Below are 21,200 nucleotides of genomic sequence, written 5' to 3' on the forward strand. Positions count from 1 at the left end.
TAATAATGACCAGTTGCAATGGAACTGATTGTATCATAGTATAATTAATTGGCTTAAGTTCTTCAGACTACCGAAATAAGTGAACCAACCACTTCATGGTCATATTTCAGTTTGAATTGACCATGCAGTAATCTAATTGGTTAACCTGTAAATTCTATCCAGCTATCAGCAAAAAAATGGAATAGCTTATGAATATAAGAAAACAGTATTTCCCACCAGAGTAATATGAATGACTGTAAATGACCAAGATCTCACTAGAATTGAATTTAGACCCTTTATGCAATATGTCAGAATAATAAAGAAGAGAGGAGACATTAGCCAATTTTTCAAAGGTTTTTTTTTATTTTTTTAGCAGTGCTGTTTTAACATGTTTCGTCCTTACTCATGAAGCTTCAGAAGAAGTTAATGAAGTCCAAGTCTCTTTTCATTGTTAGGGTGACTTCAAGGGTCTCAGTCTCCAGGATATAGAAGGCTTTGGCACTGTTGCACTCCACAGGGTGAGGAAGGGTTATCAACAGCTTCCTAAAAATCAAAACAAAACAAGAAACCTAGAATCAGCTTCCTAAAGTAATATCAAGAAGATATCACTTTTAATAAGATAATGGGAAGCAATACGCACCATCAAAAGGTTAGGAACCCAAAAACCAGTATTTAGACACTGTAAGTACTGGTTCAAAAATATGCCTAATTAACACACATAGTATATCAGCTTTTTTGGGGGGCCTTAAAAACCCAGGCAGGGGTTTTGATACCCCCCACTTTCTTTGTCAAGATTGACCTCATTTTGCACTATATAAACATAGACTGAGGCATGATTTACAGGCAGAGGAATAGAGCCGTTACAACTTTAAGTTGGTTGGAAAGATCTGTTGCCAGCCATGTTTATGCGTACATGGAATGTGACTGACTGATACAAGTCTGAAAATTGAATGGTTCTATAATAATTCTGCTGACACAACCTCAGGCCAAGTCTCTACTACAGGGATAGTTATTGAAATGCAGGCCCGGAATGATTTTAATACCAGATCAAGGAAAGTACTTCTGTTTGCTTCCTTCTGGTTCTATCTACTGTACATTGACAAAAATCCTTGTGAGACATTGCTGGGTTTATTTTGCAGCTGTGGGCTCTGTTGCTGGATAGCTATATGCTTTGGCTGCATTGCTGGGCTGAGCCATCCATAATTCTGTCATAGTGGTATGAATCTGAATTATGCATGAGGTCAGCACATGCTGGTATCTGAAGAAAATTAAATGCATGAAACACTTGTTACCTCACCTTCTCCATGGAGAAGGCTTTGGTATCTCTATAAAAAGTGGACAGGAAAGCTTTGTAAAAAGTTATGGGATCCAAATCAGTAAAGGAATCTGGTGTTTCTTAGGTTTACTTATTGAATAGTTTTATGAAGAACTAATATTTGAAAACAAACTCTTGAAAACCAATTGCCACCTCACTCATTTGCAAAGACCTAAGTTTAGGAAACTGGGCTCATTAAAAGTATTTATCATACATCTCTGTGTGATCACATTTCTCTAAAGGAGAAATTTTCTGTTACTCTTGCTCCATTCCAGATACTTGGAGTAGGAAAAACAGCTCTCTCCACCAGGAGTAATGATATTGTGATGTATTTATTTTACAATTAAAAAAATGGAATCTTTGTTTATTTTTCAGAGAGAGAGAGAGAGAGAGAGACAGACCATGAGAGGGGGAGGGGCAGAGAAAAAGAGGGAAACACAGAATCAGAAGCAGGCTCCAGGCTCTGAGCTGAAAGCACAGAACCCGAACTGGGGCTTCAACTCATGAACTGTGAGATCCTGACCTGAGCCAAAGTTGGACGCTCAACCAACTGAGCCACCCAGGCACCCCTCGTGATGTATTTTAATACAGCATGTAATATTTGGCATCTCAAAAACTGGGTGCAAAAAATGTTTAGTGTCCATCTTTTAAAAGTTGTTTACAATCGAGTTTGAGCTGGAGTTGGATTTGCTTTATCCCTTATTCTACAAATGATAATATATTCACTTTAAAAATAAAGCAAAGCTCAGTGGTGGTAGCTTCATTGCACTAAAAGGCAACTATAAATCAGCTGAAGAAGGAGTTCCAATGATAACGTGCACTTCTCTGTCCGGAGAGAAGTAAATTCAGCAGAGACAGTTACTGGCCATTGGAATGATCCATCTATTCCTGCATTTCTGTCTAGTCTTTAGTAGTATGGCTTCACATACTAAAAATTCTGAACAACAGAAACTGCGCAACTTATTTAGGCTCTTAGGAGAAGGGAAGTATTTTTGTCTAGTTTGTTTTACTGCCTGATATCTGGATTGAGATTTATATGTAAACAAAATAAAAGTCTATAAATACTTATCCATGTACAGTTCATTGAAGGACAGGACTATATCTTATCTTCATGTCCCCCCAGTGTCTAGCAGGAGACTTTATGAATGTTTGTTGAGTGAACAAATAAATGAATGAAAGGCAAAATAATATTTGAGTACCTACAATACATTAGTACTATCAAATGTGAATAAACATTTAAACTAGATCCCTCTGCCTTTACATTGATAGTATACTTGCTTTTAAGAAGCTATGGTTTAGGCACTGATCAAATGTTTATCTAGTGTTACTTTTCATTAGCAATTACTTAAAAGTGAACAATAATACATAAAAGTAAAGACAAAAGAATTACCTATATAGTGAACTCCAGTTTAGAGACTTATATACTTACATTTATATTAGCAAAGTCAAGTTGATTTTCCTTGTGAGAGATTTAAATACAGGACTACCTTGTTCTGTGCATATTCACATAATGCATTTTTATTTTACAAAAATTAGTTAATTATTTTATCTCTGGGCTAACAAGAGACTCTTAACGATAGAGAACAAACTGAGGGTTGATGGAGGGAGGTGGTGGGGGATGGGCTAGATGGGTGATGGGGACTAAGAAGGACACTTGTAGTGATGAGCACTGGGTGTATATGTAAGTGACGAATCACTGAATTTTACTCCTGAAGCCAATATTGCACTGTATGTCAATTAACTAAAAGTTAAATTAAAAAATAAATATCTGGGTTAAAAAACATTACTTTTTAAGTGTTTTCTATTGGAGACATAACTATTTTCAAAGAAAGTGCAGAAACAGCTACTGAGCTGACATTCAGTATTTCATCTTGAAAACATCTTTTGAGTCTGAACATCAGTCAATTCTCAATCACTTTGAATTAAGGCCCACAGCAAAGGTGAGAATAAAACAGCATTCAACCAAAAATTAATTCATACTTGTCTTTACAATATGTTTTTACTATCACCTTCAAGGAATTCATTTATGATATTCTTAGAATTCACTTCCAAAAATAGCGAAACTTCATATGAAGACAAAAGTCCTTGGGAAATTATCCAATTTCCCCTGTCTTTTCTCTTTTCCATCTACTCCATGTTGGGAATCAACAGTCCAAAGCAACCAGTTTTTTTAAAATGAAGAATTTAAGACATTGCTTTATTTCTTTTGGTTGTATAATTCTAAAAAATCTGGGTTTTACTGATAGTTCTAAAGCAATTGACTACCATTTGGCTGATATTACCAGTCAATTCAGTTAAAATAGATTATAGATTCATGAACAGGATGTTTTCTCTTATCTTTCCAGGGGTGAGTAAACATAGTGTGATAGGCTGTCAAAGTTAGAAACTAAAGAAAGTATATGTGAATACCAATAAACTCAAAAACAAGGCACACTTCCAATAATACAATTTCAGATAATAGTGTGGCTCCAAAGAATGTGCAAGTGTTTAGGAAAAATAACAAAAATGATAACAGCCTATCATAATTAATGATTTTTTTTTAAGAGACAGCACCTCTCTGCACTGAGTATTTAATATATAAGAACAGTATGATCCCAAAATTCTAATGTAGTCCACATTCTACGTGGACAAGTATCTCTGTGTGAGTCTTTCATTTGGTGGGCTCTGATAGATATCTGGAATGACAGCATAGCAGTTGCCTGAAGATTGATGGAGAACTTCTAGGGGAACGGAAATTAACTCCATGGTGTGTAGATATGTATGTGCTTTTAACAAGCACACCAATATCATGGAAGATTAACTGTTCATTTAAGCAACTTGCCTTGCAGAGGTTGTGTGGAAGAGTAAAAGCATGTATAATAGGAATGCAAAAATTACAATACTCCTCGAAGTGAATCATAGGAATAGTGGATGTAATTTTTATAACATGAGACAATTTTTGTGAGAATACTTTTTTGAAATTACATAAGTAATGAGAAAGTACTTGATATATTTCCATGTGTAGATTATTTTGGGCTAAATGCACCTCCTATAGAAACCATGGTTGGGGAGCCTGGGTGGCTCAGTTGGTTGAGTGTGTCTGGCTTCAGCTCAGGTCATGATTTCACGGTTCGTGGGTTCGAGCCCCGCATCTGGCTCTGTGCGGACAGCTCAGAGCCTGCAGCTTGCTTCAGATTCTGTGTCCCCCTATCTCTCTGCCCCATCCCTGTTCATGCTGTCTCTCTCTATCTCAAAAATAAATTTTAAAAAAATTTAAAAAAAAGAAACCATGGTTAAGCTATGTATGTGCATTGGGTCATTTATACATAGAAGTCTTTTGTATGAGGGATCTATTTTTTATTTTTATTATTTTGAAATTCTAAGATCAACCGGGGGAAAATTATGGATACTGATAATGGAAGAAAGAAAATGTGCCAGCAGCTGACTGTTCAGCACACCCAGTTTGAAATGTTCCCGAGTAACAGAGAAAGAACCACTGCAATCAACCAAAGTGTGCTCACTAGTATACATTCAGATGAAAAGTGAAACAAGCAGGGAGATATTTAGATATTTTATCTAGCACACACCAGGTTCCATTGATTCCCTCTTTATGGACTTGTTTTTGAGAGACAGGACTGATTTCTCCAGGTTTCAGTACAAACATTTGTGTCAGAATCTTACTGTACGTGTTGAGCTTTGGAAAGATAATTTGAACCTGTGTAATAAGAAGACTATTTTGAAAATATCAAAATGTTTAATTGGATTATTCCACTATCACCTGTATTCTTTTTGAATGTATTTACACTACTTGAGGAGCTAGTGATAAATTTGTTAGATTTTTTTAAAAAATGTTAATGTTTATTTTTGAGAGAGAGAGAGAGACGGAGTACAAGCTGGGGAGGGGCAGAGAGAGGGAGACAGTCTGAAGCAGACTCCAGGCTCTGAGCTGTCAGCATACAGCCTGATGTGGGGCTCGAACTCACTAGCTGTGAGATCATGACCTGAGCCAGACATCCAACCAACTGAGCCACCCAGGTGCCTCAATTTGTTAGAATTTTTGCTTTAAGGAATTGATGACAAGATTTTTCTGTTAAGTTTTAGATGGATACGATCAAATTGAACCTAGAGTCCCACAGTAACCAAAAAGTTTAAAGATATTGCATCTCTTATGCCATCACTGTACAAAAAGCCACAAGCAAGACTTACAACTTAAGAGATTTTCATCTCTAGTTATTTTTCCACACAGATAGGTAAACGGTATCTGAATGTCAAAGACTGTATTTTGGTGGTATCAACCTACTCCAAATGTACGGATGCAAGACAGAAAAAAAAAAAACAAGGTTTTTTAGGTGTTTCAAAAAAATATATATACATATATATTTATATTATGTAGATCAAACATCTGAATGAATAACGACTTTTTCACTTTTCGTCAGACTTTAGTGGTGAGGTACACTTTAAGAATATTGATTAAAGATTCATTAATATTTTAATACATTATTCTAGTTCTAAGTTTTACTCACTTATTAGGAGTGCGAAGGTCAAGGATCATTTCCTGGATATCAATTTGAATATCAGAAGGGTTTGTATTTGGCAATTTAACTTTAACCTGAAAGAGAAAATGAGAAGAAAAATACTTTTGTCTTGAAGAACAGTTAATTTGAAGAGGGTAAGAAAGTATTGGGAAAAGAGAGCTAATATTTATTAAGTTCCAGCTACGTGCACAGCGAGGCCCTTTCCTCATTAGAATCTTGAGAGGAAGGATTACCCCCATTTTACAGATGGAGAAACTGAGATACAGAGAATTTTAATGAGTGGCCCAATGACAACTATCTGTAATTGAACTAAGGTTCCTTGCCTGTAACTTTCATTGTCTGATGGTGCATACTAGTGCACCTGCTAAGGTTGGGAACTTTCAACAGGCTTTATATCAGTGGGCATTTTGTATAAAAAGTGGTTAGTTTTCATGTTGGGTGTGGGTTGGTGATGCCATTTGTAGTATCCTGGTATAAACTCTCATACCACATTTCCTAGAGAAGTATAGGAGTCCATAAAAGTTGTTAACAAAAGAGAAATAACAACATGATCCCTCCACACACACACACCCTCCACACACACACACACAAAATGGGACTATTTGTTGGTTTGGTAAGATTTCATTTTATTTTTTATTCATTTATTTATTTTTTTTCTAGGAGAGAGAGAGAGAGAGACAGCGTGAGCAGGGGAGGGTCAGAGAGAGAGGGAGTCACAGACTGAAGCAGGCTCCAGGCTCTGAGCTGGCAGTCAGCACAGAGCCCGACGCGGGGCCCGAACCCACGAACCGCGAGATCATGACCGAAGCGAAAGAAAGTCGGACGCTTAACCGACTAAGCCACCCAGGCGCCCCGGTAAGATTTCATTTTAAAATGTCACATCTCAGTTACCACCTGACCCAGCAATTCCACTCCTGGGTACATACCCAAGAGCATTTCTGTTCACAGCAGCATTATTCACCATAGCTTGACTAAGGGGCACAAACAACCCAAATTTGCATCAACTGATAAATGGATAACCAAACTGTGGTTTATCCATACAATAAAATATTAATCAGCCATAAAAAGGAATGAAGTACTATTACATGGATGAACCCTGAAACATAAAGCTAAGTGAAAGAATCCAGGCACAAAAAGAGTCACATATTTTAGACCCTATTTATATGAAATAACCAGAATAGGTAAATTTATAGAGATTGAAAACAGATTGGTTCCTGGCAGAGGCTGGAGAGGGAGAAACGAGGAATGACAATTTAACTAGTACAGATTTCCTCCTGGACTGGTGGAAATGTTCTGGAATTAGATACAGGTGATGATTGCACAACATGATCAATGCACTACATGTCATTTCAGTAAATTTTGTATTGTGTATTTTACCACAGTACAAAGTCTCATCTCTCACTCTAATTTAATTAATTCCCTTTTTGATAGACGTTCATGATCTATCTACCTAAGACACCATGGCATATGGTTTCTATAAACAAACAAAAACAATTTAAGATGAAGGTAAATTATGAAGCCTTCTCTAAAATGAGCTAGGACACTTGAAATATTGGACATCTGGTGATTTAAGAACTGAAATTGTAAGGATAAAAGCACCAGGCTATGAAGGAAACACATATCAAATAAGTAATGGGAAAACTGGAATTCCTTGTAAGAAGCTTAAAGCAGGCAATAGTGTTTTTGCAACATAAAGCATGTGGACCATGTCTGTGAATTGTATTTTACTTTATTAAATCTCTATGTAAAAATATTTGTAAATAGAGTCTAGAGATCCTACTATCTAAATATATCCTCTGGCTGGGGTGCTTGGGTGGCTCAGTCGGTTAAGCATCCGACTTCAGCTCAGGTCTGGTTCATGAGTTCGAGCATCGTGTGGGGCTCTGTGCTGACAACAAGGAGCCCAGAGCCTGCTTCAGATTCTGTGTCTCTATCTCTACCCCTTGCCGGCTCTCTGTCTCTCTCTCTCTCTCTCTCTCTCTCTCTCTCAAAAATAAACATTTAAAAAAAAATCAAATATATCCTCTGGCTAATATTTTCATTAAACAAAGAATTACCTCCTAATCTATATTTTTGAAAATTCAAGTCTTCATAGCTACAGATGTTTTAAGTGAGAGAAATAGAGCATTTCTTTTTTCAATAATTTTTTAAGTTTATTTTGAGAGATGCAGAGAGAGCACAAGCAGGGGAGGAGCAGAGAGAAAGAGAAAGAGAGAAAGAGAGAATCCCAAGCAGGCAGCACAAGCAGGGGAGGAGCAGAGAGAAAGAGAAAGAGAGAAAGAGAGAATCCCAAGCAGGCTTCACAGGGTCAGCATAGAGAGTGACGCGGGGCTCAAACCCACAAAACTGTGAAATCATGACCTAAGCCGAAACCAAGACTCGGGCACTCAACTGACTGAGCCACCCAGGCGTACTGTATTTTGTAAAGAGGTAGTTATAGGTGCTCTGCCTCAAAGTAAATGAGCACTGTATTGGATGAAGAAAGACCCATCTTTACTGTAATAACTCGCAAGTCTGATAGTTGAGATGTTCTTTTGTTGCGGACGACTCATATCACCTGGACCAAGGGATATAAATATTTGTTTAGTATGAAATGTTTAGATCTTTCAAGGTAAAAGATTATTTCCCCAAGGTTGAAATGATATTTGAGGAATAAAAAATAATATGACATATGTGAATATAGATACAACTTTTGGGTAGAACTTCAAGTCACTTGCAACTCTAGTGAAGGGTAATTCAGAAACAATTTATCCTCTTGAGAAAATTAAAATTGTGTACTAAAATGGTTACAGAGGATGGACAGGAAGGAACAAATTTAATGGAATCATACACATTAATATCTCATAAAATAGGAGGTTCGATAAGGGATCCTGACTGAAAAACTCCTGAAACATGAATCAGACTTCTTTAGAAATACTTGTAATGAATTCCCAGAAAATAACATGGTTATTTATTGACTTCTAACTGATCGTACCCGAGATCTAACTAGTCCAACATTAGTAAATACCATATGTCACTGACCAAGCAATTAAAGAGATTGATGTTCCTTTTTCTGAGCTGTCAGCACAGAGCCCATCACGGGGCTCAAATCCACGAACTGTGAGTTCATGACCTGAGCTGAAGTCAAAGGGACAACCAACTGAGCCACCCAGGCGCCCCTGATGTACCTTTCTTTTCATAGGATGCAAATTGATTTATTTCAAAGAATTAATTATTTTAATAAGTAAACTAAGGAAAACTGCTAAAATTTTCATTAGGAAACTTTCAACCTTCAGAGTCAAACATGGGTTGGAATTCTGTTTCTGTCACTTAATAGTTATTTATTGCTTATTAGGTATCTATTGTTGTATAGCCGAGACCAATTACACCCTACCCCCAATTTATGGCTCAAAACAATATGCTTTATTATCTCACACATTTTCTGTGGGTTAGGAATTTCAGAGTAGCTTAGCCAGGTAGTTCTGGCTTAGGGTCTATAATGAAGTTGTAATCAAGATATTGGCTGAAGCTGCAGATATCTGAAGGCTTTATTGGGGCTAGAGGGTCTGCATCCAAGATGGCTCACTCACATGGCCATTGGCAGAAGGCCTCAGTTCCCTACATGGACTTTCTCCATAGAGCTTAGGCTGTTTGGTGTCCTTATGCAACTATAGGTGTCTTCTCCCCAGAGTGGATGATCCGAAAGATCAAGGCAGAAGCAGTGCCTTTTTTTTAAACATAGCTTCAGAAAAGATGTTCTTTCATTTCTGCAATATCCTATTGGTTATACAGGTCGGGCCTATTCAGTATGAGAGGGGACCACACAAAGGGAAGAATATCAGGAAGTGAAAATAATTAGGGGCCTCTTGTAGGCTGGTCACTACAGTACCCATTACTAACTTCAGTTCAAACCTCTGCCTTCTGGCCTTGTAAATAAAAAGTAACAGTTAAAAGTCCACCACTCTAAGGTTTGTGAGATCCTTTCTTTCCACTTTCAGCTTGTCTTCAGGCAAATAGCCAAAACTACTCGCTTAGTCTGTCTCTGGGAATTCACTTTGGGGTTTTCCTGGGATAGGTAAATAAATCATATTGCTCGCATGGTCCTTCATTTATTCACCTCTGTGTGTTGTAGCAGAACTGGCCTAATATACCAAAGTGTTTGGGAAGGGAGGTCATTAACCTGGGATTATCACTTGAAGTTTTAAATGTTCTCTTTATGGTTTTGTTCTTATAACAGATTTCTATGACAAGATGGTTCATGAAGAAATATTTCTATAACTTGTAAATGATTAGTATGGGCTCCCCAGCTGTTCAGATAAGAGTCTGTGATCATATTATAAGATGTTGGAAAATTGAAATGAGGAGGCCAAATGGCACCTCTCTTCCACAGAGGTCATCCGTTCTATGTTTCCTTTTGAATTGTCACTTCCTGACATCCAGAACAGAAGAGTAAATGAAATATATCTTATATGTAACGTGGTCAGTCTATGTGTGCTATTTACTGAAATTCCATTGAGGCTTAAGATATGCAGAAAGGTTTGGGCTGAAAATTTAAAAGATATCCCTATTTAATTGATGGGTTTTAGATATTATAAAAATATCTTTATTTGACAGAAATACAGTAACCACCTCAAATATATATGATTCTTAGCAAAGAAGTTAAGGCTCTTTTTAAGATGTTTATTTATTTATTTTTGAGAGACAACATGGCGGAGGGGCAGAGAGAGAGAAAGAGAGAATCTCAAGCGGGCTCTGGACTGTTAGCCCAGAGCCTGATGCAAGGCTTGAACTCACAAACCATGAGATCATGACCTGACAAGAGTCAGAGGCTTAACCTACTGAGACACCCAGGCACCCCAGGTTAAGACTATTTGAGTTTCCATTTGAAACATATTAAGAAAGTTTTTTTTTAATGTTTATTTATTTTTGAGAGACAGAGAGAGAGCACTAGTTGGAAAGGAGCAGAGAGAGGGAGACACAGAATCCAAAGCAGGCTCCTGTCTCAGAGCTGTTAGCACAGAGCCCAATGTGAGGCTCAAACCCACGGACCATGAGATCATGACCTGAGCTGAAGTCAGACGCTTATCCAACTGAGCCATCCAGGTGTCCAAGGAAATTCTGACTAACAGAAAATGTTTGGGTATGTCTCATTCTGAATTAACTTCACATTGTTTAACTATGGAAACCCATGTTTAACTATGGAGGTATTTTCCCTATTGCAGTCATCTACATATTTCATAAAAACTCTCATGAGCAATAATGATCTATATGAAAATGAAAAACATTAAAGGTGATGGATACCTACTTTGCAATTATATATTTACCTCATAAGAATAAAAATATAGAGGTATATGTTCTCCAAAACTAGGACACAAAACCAATAGATAATTTTTTAATTAATGGATAAATTCTCTATAATGTTACTACTCTGAAACATTCCAGTACTATACTGCCATGCCTGTCTCATGAGATCCTGGTAGCACAGTACCTCTTCTCTCACAGTAGTCAAGAGTAAGCTCAGCTCACTCTGGTGTAACAAGACTCATCTATAGGATCTCCCTATCTTTACTGGCACCTACTATTGCCCCCAAACACTCATAGCCTCACTACTACTAGCTGTCTTGAGACTACCAGAACTAAATCCATTATACTTTTATCTTTATGTGTCAGTAAACACAAGGAGCCTCAGATTCCCAAGTCCTTGCTTATCACCTAATAATTACCATCTGGATCTTCATAGCTCTGATTTTGGTTCCATTTCCTACCCCTCACCAACTCATGAAAACCTTCCATTAGGTCCTCTGGAACGTACAGTACATGACCCCTTATCTTTTAGCCTCTGAAAATTCCCTTCAGTTTCTTGAAATCTGGATCTCCCTGATAACACTGCTTCCCTTTGTCTTCTCAATTGGTGCCTATATTTTTTCTCCCATCCCCCTTATATCCCTGGGCCTGCCCCTTCCCTCTAGCTTTTTAAAAATAAATCATATGTTTTCACCAATTACCCTCCTTGTTGCAATCATCTACCAGTTCCTTGGCTATACCCCCACCCTGACTTCTCTGAGAATAATTCTTTGTTCTGTACTGATAGTTCTAACATTGAAGTTCTGTCTTTGATCTTGGTGATTTATATATCCACTTAACCTTTTCAATATCCTAGCATCACTTTCTCATCTCCTTCAAATCTTTGCACAAATATTTCCTTCTCAGTGAGGCCTTCCCCAACTGGGGTGCCTGACTGGCTCTGTTGGTAGAGCATGTGACTCTTGATCTTGGGGTCATGAGTTCAAGCCCCACGTTGGGCATGGAGCCTACTTAAAAAAATTGTAGCTCCTACCAACCTTTTCCTACTTCACAGCATTTATTGGCTTCCAATGTACAATAAAATGTACTTATTTTGTTTATTTACCTCTCCCCCTAGAAGTTATGATCTGTTAGGACAATGATACTTGTGTTTTGATTATATGATATCTTCAGTGCTTAGAACAGTACCTGGCACATCATACACACTCAGTAAATATTTGTTGAGTAAATGCAAGGATGGTTCAACACTAGGAAATTTAATACAATTTACCAATAGATTGAAAGTAAAAGTATCATATAATCTCCTCAAATGTTAAAAAGGCATTTGATCACATTCATCACCCATTTTTGCTTAGAACTCTTAATAAAATCAGAATAGATGAGTAGTTCCTTAGCACACAACCCGAAAAGTCAGTATCTGAATGAATAGTTGAATGGGGAAAGACTAGAAACATCCTAATTAAAGTTAGAAGAAATAATGACCAACACTTACCACTCTAATGTAATATAGTTCTACAGATACTGAGCAATGAAATTAAACAAGAAAAACATAGGAGGTAAAAGTGTCATTATCTGAGGGAAGAATATTCCAAATGGAATGAAGAGCAAAGCATCAGGAAGCAGCTTGACACATGGGGGTGCCTGGGTGGCTAAGTTGGTTAAGCAACCAACTCTTGATTTCGGCTCAGTTCATAATCTTGCTAGTTCATAAGTTTCGGCCCTGCATTGGGCTCCACAAATTGACGGTGTGGAGCCTGCTTGGGATTCTCTCTCTCTCTCCCCATCTCTCTCTGCTCCTCGCCCCCTAAAATAAATACATAAAACTTTTTAAAAAAGGAAGTAACTTGGAACATTGAAGAGTCAGAAAGAAGGCCACGGTGGCTAGAATATAATGAACAAGGAAGAAAATGTGGTATCCGATGAACCTGAAAACGCAGGTAGGTATTGGATAATATATGGCCTCATAGGTCAAGATAAGGAGTTTAGATTTTGTTCTAAGTGCTATAGGAAGCCACTGAGGGTTCTGAACAAGAACCTTCTGATTTACTCCTAAGTAGGTTCTTTATGGACACTGTGAAAAGGTTGCAAGAAAGCAAGTGGAAGGAGGGAGATGAGACAGGAGGGGATCATAATGGTCCAGGTGAGAGATGATGATGGTTTGAAACATTAGATGGATTTAGAATATGTTTTGAAAGTAGAGCCAGCTCAACAAACACATGAAATGATGCTCAGCATCCCTCCTCATCAGGGAAATACAAATCAAAACGACACTGAGATACCACCTCACGCCAGTCAGAGTGGCTAAAATGAGCAAATCAGAGAACACGAGATGCTGGCAAGGATGTGGAGAAACAGGCACCCTCCTACACTGTTGGTGGGAATGTTAACTGGTGCAGCCCCTCTGGAAAACAGTGTGGAGGTTCCTCAAAAAATTAACAACAGAACTCCCCTAGGACCCAGCAATAGCACTGCTAGGAATTTACCCAAGGGATATAGACATGCTGAGGCATAGGAGCACATGTACCCCAGTGTTCATAGCAGCACTCTCAACAATAGCCAAAACATGGAGAGAGCCTAAGTGTCCATCAACGGACGAATGGATCAAGAAGATGTGGTTTATCTATACCATGGAATACTGCATGGCAATGAGAAAGAATGAAATCTGGCCTTGTGTAGCAACATGGATGGACCTTGAGGGTGTTATGCTGAGCGAAATAAGTCAGGCAGAGAAGGACAGATATCATGTTTGCATGTATAGGAGGATTAGGAGGAACTTAACGGAGCACCATGGGGGAGAAGAAGGGGGGAAATAGTGGGGGAAAGGGGGAGAGGCAAACCATGAGAGACTCTTGAATGCTGACAAAAACTGAGGACTGATGGATGTGGGGGGGCGGGGGCATGGGCATGGAGGAGGGCACTTGTGGGGATGAGCACTGGGTGTTATAACTTGACAATAAACTGTAAAATAAATAAATAAATAAATAAATAATTTAAAAAATAATAATAAAAAAAAAGAAAGTAGAGCCAGCAAGATTTGCTGGTGGAGTGCATGTGAGGTATAAAGGAAAGAGGAATGAGGGATGATTTAGTTTTTTAGTTTGAGCAGTTGGGTGAATGTTCTTGCCATTTCCTGAGATGATGAAGATCAATGAGAAAGAGGTTTGGGGAAGACAATTTAGAGTTCTGTTCTGGATATGGTAGGCTTGTGCTGCCTATGAAACAAGTGAGAGATGTCAAGTAAGCAGTTGGTTATATGAATCTAAAGCTTGTGGGAGAGCTCAAGACTAAAGAAATAGTATTTAAAGCCATGGGACTAGATGGAAAGAAAATAGAGGGGAAAAAAAGACATAGGTCTTTTTCAGAGACCTAGAGAAATTTAGGCAAGAGAGGAAAAGCCAGTGATTTGGGGTCAAAGGAGATGAGGAATGCCCAGTGATTCTGGAGGAAAACCAGAAGAGAATGGGGGGGGGATCATTAAAGCAAAGAGGAAAATGTGTCTTAAGGAGGAAGTAATCAAAGGGGTAGAATACTGCTGAGTAGTCACCCTCATATCCTCAACCCCTGTTTTTCTAATTTTGTGCAGGACAACTGTTCGTTTTTAGGATTATCCCTCTTATTGCAGGATTTAGAGCATCTCTGGCCCCTAAGTACTAAATGCCAATAACATCCTATAACCAAAAATGCCTCGCCCATTTCTAAAAGTCTTCTGGTAGCGCATACCATAGCTACATTTTTACTATTTGTTCATTCACTCTAGAGACGCACAGCAGGCACTCACTATATTATATAAGCAAAGGAATGGATCTTTGTCATCAACTGAAAAGCATTCTCTCCTATCCTAAAACCCACCCCCTAAATCCTGCCCCCTCTTCCTCAACAACCATCTCTCTCTCCTCCCTTTCATTGCTAAGCTTCCTCAAAGAATGATCTACATTTGCTGCCTTCTCTCCATCGCTTCCTGTTCACTTCTCGGCTTCCTTCAATCTGTTGTTGGCACCAACCACACCACTGAAGCTGCTGTCTTCCAAAGGTCACCGAAGTCTTCTTAACGGACAAATCTAAGAATTCCTTCTGCACCCTAATCCTGCTTTACCCCTCTATAGTGGTAGATACTATTATGGATTCCCCCCCATCTTTGAATCTCTCTCACAGTTTCTCTTCCCTGATCCATCCCTCAAATATTGACATTTTCCTAGGGTCAGTCTGTCAATCTGCTTGCATGGATTCAGAAGTTTCTGCCAGTTCTGATTCAAGGATTCCAGACAATGTGATTCAGACATTTTGATGAAACCTCCCCAAAATGACATCATTAGAATGTAAAATTACTGACTTTTTAAAACCAAGTAATATGTATAAGACATCCTTCACTCTTACTTCATACCTGACCTTAAGCCCATCTAAAATTCTCCCCCCCATCTCTCTCTCTTCTCGCCCCATGCACATTCTGCATCTAATTCCCTCATTATGTATTATGTATTAAATGTATTTAAAAATTTAAATACATCTAACTTTCATAATCAGAAATATATTAAATATATACAATTAGGTTAGCTTTAAAGGAGGTATCCACCCCCTACCATCATTATGAAAGAATGCTATGATATTAACTATAAATGTATGTATATTATATTACTATTAGAAGTTTAACTGAAGGTTTATTGTGCTGCCTGGACCTGATAATAAGGAATTGTATTACAGCTCAAATATCCGTCTCCCTGACACACGGTCTGATGTGCAACCAATTAAATAAAGTTAGAATAATCAGAAGGCCTGCAAAAAAGGTGTCCATCCTCCAGAATTTATATGGAAAGAGAATCCATTCAATTATCATGCAGCCAAATCTATTTATTCATTAGAAGTAAACAAATATCACTGTTTTAACCTTAAGACAGAAATCAGGATTTGAGAAGCAGACCATTCAGGAAACAAGTGGATTCTCAGAAGACAGGCAGACTTGTTGCTCAGAATGATTGATAGCCTTGCCGAGATGAATACGTGTGATAAACATGTGACCCTTGGTTGTGTCTGCCAGATAGTGACTGACTCCTATCCCATCCCTGACTCTTACCCCATTCTCAGTGAGACTTAGAGATGGAGTAAGTCTCATATCCCTGTGAAGGAGGTGATGATGAAAAAGAAACAGACTAAATGGCTTGTTTTGTAGGTCACATCAGAATATCCTCTTATCAGTATGGATGCATTAAAACAGAAGAACCAAAATATTATGTATCCACTGCTCAGAAAGAGTATCAAGCTATGTGCAGGCTGCTTTTCCTGTCCCCTAGAACAAACAATGGGTCATTTGGCAGAATATCAATAACTCTAGCCCCATTCACTTCTGGCTTTTAGAGATAATCTGCTGTTCAACACGCATGGGTAAAAATGGGAATCTACTGACCTACTTACCCACTGCACACATCCCCCTTCCTACCATGAGTAGTCTTCTGAGGGAAGACAGGCTATCTTTCTACATCCCTTTGATAGGTAAAGTTCCATTTTCCATGGCCCCCAACTGGCATCTAAGAGGTCAGGTACTTCAGTCAGCCCTATTTCTCAAGGGTAGGCAGTTCCCTATTCTTTGCCACATTGTTCCTATTACAGTTTTTTGGGTTCCCTCATAATCATTGTTTTTATCTCTAAAGTCATGACCCAGTGTCAACCTCACTGCATTGACCTGATTCCTCTTGGTTTTCGATACCTGGCTTGGAACTGGAGTGAGAATTTCCAGTGCCTCTGTTTGAACGCTGTCTCTGAATGTTGACCCCATCTCAAGGGCTATGTATTCTGTCCTCAGTCTCATTTCTGCAAGTCTCCTAGTGTCCCTCTCAATACCTCCCCCACCGCCAACATACATGTGCTACTTAAGATCAATTCTCCTTTATTCCAAACCCGATGCAAAGCCAGTACTCTGTGGTAAGATATTCTAACCCCTCAGAGAACACCAGTTCTGAAAATCAACATCTCCAGTCCCCATCTTTAAGTTCCATATGGATTTATATTTCTAACAGCCTCCTGCACACTTCCAGCAAGATTTCTTATAGGCAATTCAAACTCAATATAACCTAAACTTAATATATTTCTTAACCTAAACTTAATATATTTCTCTTAGAACTTTGTCTTCTTTCACTGCATTCCTGATCCCCATACCACAAACAAAACTGTTAACTCTTATTCCAGAAGTAATAGATGGTAATGTAAACAAAATGTAAAATTCGGATGAACAAAAAGAATTAAAAACCATCTCTAAGACTACTATCCAGAGACAAACTACTTTATATTCCCCTATCTTGATTCATGTCGTCCCCATTTACCCAGTCACCCAACCTAGAACTCTTGACTCCTATTTCTCCCTTACATATCCATTTGACAACTTTCCATATGTGGAATTTGAGAAACTTAACAGAAGACCTTGGGGGAAGGGAAGGGGAAAAAATAGTTTCAAACAGAGAAGGAGGCAAACCATAAGACACTCTTAAATGCAGAGAACAAACTGAGGGTTGATGGGGGGGGCGGGGGAGAGGGGAAAATGGGTGATGGGCGTTGAGGAAGGCACTTGTTGGGCACTGGGTGTTGTATATAAGTGATGAATCAGGGGAATCTACTCACAAAGCCAAGAGCACACTGTACATACTGTATGTTAGCTAACTTGACAATAAATTACATTAAAAAAAATAAATCCTATCAATACTACTTCTTAAATGTCTACTTTGCTATCTATCCCTACTGCCACCCTCCAGGGGCCTACCTCTCTCACCTGAATTAGTGATGTTGTCTATCAATTGGTTTCTCTACCACCAATCTCCCTAACTCACACTCATCTCCTACCATCATCTCTGCCAAATTTCCCACAATAATCTGCCACTAGAGTTGCCTGAAATACACCTCTAATTGTTTAACTCACCTGCTTCAAGATGTTAAGTAACTCTAATGCCCACAAAAGTTCACATTTCACTGTGTCTTGGTCTGTTGGGGCTGCCATAACACTATACTACAGACTGGAATTCTGAGCATGCCAGACGTGCCAGCATGGTTGGTTTCTGGTGAGAGCTCTCTTCTCCACTTGCAGAAAGCTGCCTTCTCACGGTATGCTCACATGGCCCTGAGAGAGACCAAGGCAGAGCAAGCTCTCGGGTATCTTTGTATGAAGGCACTAATATTGTGGCCTAATCTAAACCTAATTACCTCTTGAAGGTTCCATCTCCAAATACCACTACAGTGGGGGTTAGAGCTTCAACATATGAACTTTGGGGGGGTGCAATTCAGTCCAAAGCACATGGTATGGACATTTAAGGGCTTTTACAATGAGCTCCAAGATGCTTATTCTGTTTTATCTTTTATTACTCAAAGCGAGTGCATTCTGGGGCTCCAAGAACATCACAAATAGTTCTCAAAACACATCATATACTTTCATTGCGCTATGTCTTTGCTCATGCTGCTGTTTACTCTGCTCAGACAGCTTTTCCACCCTCACAAACTATTATGGACTTCAAATGTCTAGGCCAAATGCCACCTGTATTGTTAAGTCTGCTTGGACTAGTTCTTTGCACTCATATCACTTTAGACACACTTCTATCAAATTCAAATTGTTTGGGTTCAATTCATAGTTCTACCAGATTCTAAGTGTGTGACCTTAAGCAAGCCACTTAACTTCTTTGTGCTTCAGCAACCTTATCTGTGCAATGAAAATAAGAGCACCTATTTCATAGGGTCGATGCGGGGATTAATGATTTGCTATATGCAAAGGTCACAGAGAAATGCCTGGAACATAGCAAGCATTATATAAATTGTTTTGCTATTATTATTATCATTTAATGTTAAGTGAAAATAATCTGGATAAAAACATTTATTCATAGACTGTGAATGTAGGGAGATGGCTTTGCCATGGCACCCCAGCAACCTTGCACCAGCCCCATAGGCCACATAGGCAAGATTCAACTACAGTCTGCCCCAAGTCTTGGCAGGACATCCTGTGATTCTCTTGGAATGTGGAAAGATAGACAGTCTTGTGAGGAGCTGCCTCAAGGCTGTTTCCTATCTGTCTTTCTGCCTTGTTTGAGGCTCCTTATCTTGTGGGAGGCCATTTCTCACCCTACTCCCTGGTTCCCATAAGGCAGAAGGGCTTTATACCTCCCTCCTCTTGGGTATAGATGCAGGCTATAAAATAATTCAGCTATAATCTAGAATTGGCTCTTCAGCAACAGAGTGCCTACTGCCCGTGTCACCTGTCATCTGGCCACTTTCGTTTGATGTCCTGTGGGGCAAAGGGAGATGATACCATACTGATCTTGCTGATGCTGCCTGTGTAAGTAATCAACTATATGCATTGGGGCTCACTGTTTCCTTATTGGTGGACCTATGAAAGTCTGCTGCTGCTTATGGACTACTTAATATCTTGACAGTAAGCTCCTTGAAAGAAGAAACTTACCTATTTTGTTCAACCCTATATACTGAGTATCTGACCTATGGCAAGTGCTCAATAAGTATTTGCTGAATTATAAAATACAGCAGGGTGCCAGGGTGGCTTAGTCGGTTAAGCATCTGACTCTTGATCTTGGCTCAGATCATGATCTCATGGTTCGTGGGTTCGAGCCCCACATCAGGTTCTGTGGTGACAGCGCAAAGCCTGCTTGGGATTCTATCTCCCCCTCTCTCTCTGCCCCTCCTCAGTTCGCTCTCTACCTTTCTCTCAAAACAAATAAGTAAACATTAAAAAAAACATGTAGCAAACAATGGTAAATATGTATTCAAGGATATATATCAAACCCCTGATAGTGGGATGCTTGTGGGGACCGATGGAAAATATAGAGAACAAAAGAGAAAATTAAAAATAATAAAGTAAAATAGAACAAGACAGGGGCACTATACTCATGAGGCTTAAAGAAAAACACACATGTTACCTAGGAGGAAAAAGCCCTCTGGCTCTCTTATTATTCTTCCATTAATTTATATGAGTATTTGATATCTTGCAAGCTTGACCTTATTTTATCAACTGTACTACAAGGACAAAAGGCTAGATAAGTATCTTTTAAACCGTGTTCCAAAGAGCCCCAGTTTTTCTCCTAGGAGTTGCCTCATGGGCGATAGTACCCTTTGAATGAAGGCAGGGGTACTTTTATGTGTTTTATATGTTGGGCTTTCTCATAGAATTTTGTTTGAGGTTAGCAGCTAAAAACAAAACAAACCTGCAAACCTAGCTGTAGCTGTAAAATTAATGTACAGCATGATGACTATAGTTACTAATACCATATTGAATACTGGGAATCTACTAAGAGAGTACATTTCAGGTGCTCTCAACCACACACACACACACACACACACATAATACACACACACAGTGCTAAGTGGGTGAGGAGAGGATATGTTAATTAGCTTGACTGAAGTAATTTCACTATATATACATGTATCAAATCATCATGTTGTACACTTCACTTTAAATACATACAATTTTTACTTAAAATATTAAATGCCTAAATATAGATTAAGGCAAGGGAAGTTTGGTAGCTATGAACTCGGGGAGTGGAGCAGCAAGCACAATTTGGATAATGGAGCTCCTTGGCTTGGGGTTAGAAGGAAAGAATGGAAAGTTTGCTGAAAACATGCATAGTCTTAACTGAGAATTTTGTTTAGGACAATTGCTCTAAGACTCATAAATCTTGTTTGCTTATCTGGAGGCTGGGGAGGGTAAAGTAAGGGGTGGTCCTCAAGAAATTTAGATTCGAAGTCCCTTCTTGTACTCAAACAGATTGTGTTACTATCCTCCTCCTCTTAAACAGAGGTCTTCTTCTTGAAGTCTCTGGGTTGGATAGAGACCAGGTCCAGCCCACAAATAATAAATTTGGCCAATTCTAAGGTGTAATTCCCCCCACATTTTAGTGTTTCTGATACTGGGATGCATCACGCAACCAATGTGTACATTTAACATGGTAGTATACTTGTTGTTTCTTTGTTATTAAGTAAGTGGCATGTTTACAATTCGATGATGTCTTAGATATGAGAAAATGCTATATTATCAACAGGAATAATAAGCTTATACATTTGAGGAAGAAATATTTGCGATGTGGTCGACAACCTCTTCAGTCCAAGTCTTACCAGTGAGGTTAAACAATGAT

The 21,200-nt window shown here is 38.7% G+C and overlaps 1 protein-coding gene across 3 annotated transcripts in view; it reads right to left on the reverse strand.

The window, feature by feature from the left end:
• Nucleotides 1-319: 319 nt before the first annotated feature.
• Nucleotides 320-21,200, reverse strand: part of DNAAF6 (dynein axonemal assembly factor 6) — a 38,542-nt gene continuing 17,661 nt past the window's right edge. For all 3 annotated transcript variants that reach the window (XM_039233527.1, XM_039233526.1, XM_039233528.1), the window contains exons 6-7: nucleotides 5,797-5,882; nucleotides 320-522 (exon numbers count right to left, since the gene is read on the reverse strand). In XM_039233527.1, the coding sequence (XP_039089458.1) occupies nucleotides 393-522; nucleotides 5,797-5,882 (216 nt within the window). In that variant the 3' untranslated portion in view covers nucleotides 320-392. The remainder of the gene's footprint in view (nucleotides 523-5,796; nucleotides 5,883-21,200) is intronic.

Source organism: Hyaena hyaena, unplaced genomic scaffold (genome assembly GCF_003009895.1).
Source record: "Hyaena hyaena isolate Hyena2069 unplaced genomic scaffold, ASM300989v1 scaffold_77, whole genome shotgun sequence".
Classification (NCBI taxonomy): domain Eukaryota; kingdom Metazoa; phylum Chordata; class Mammalia; order Carnivora; family Hyaenidae; genus Hyaena; species Hyaena hyaena.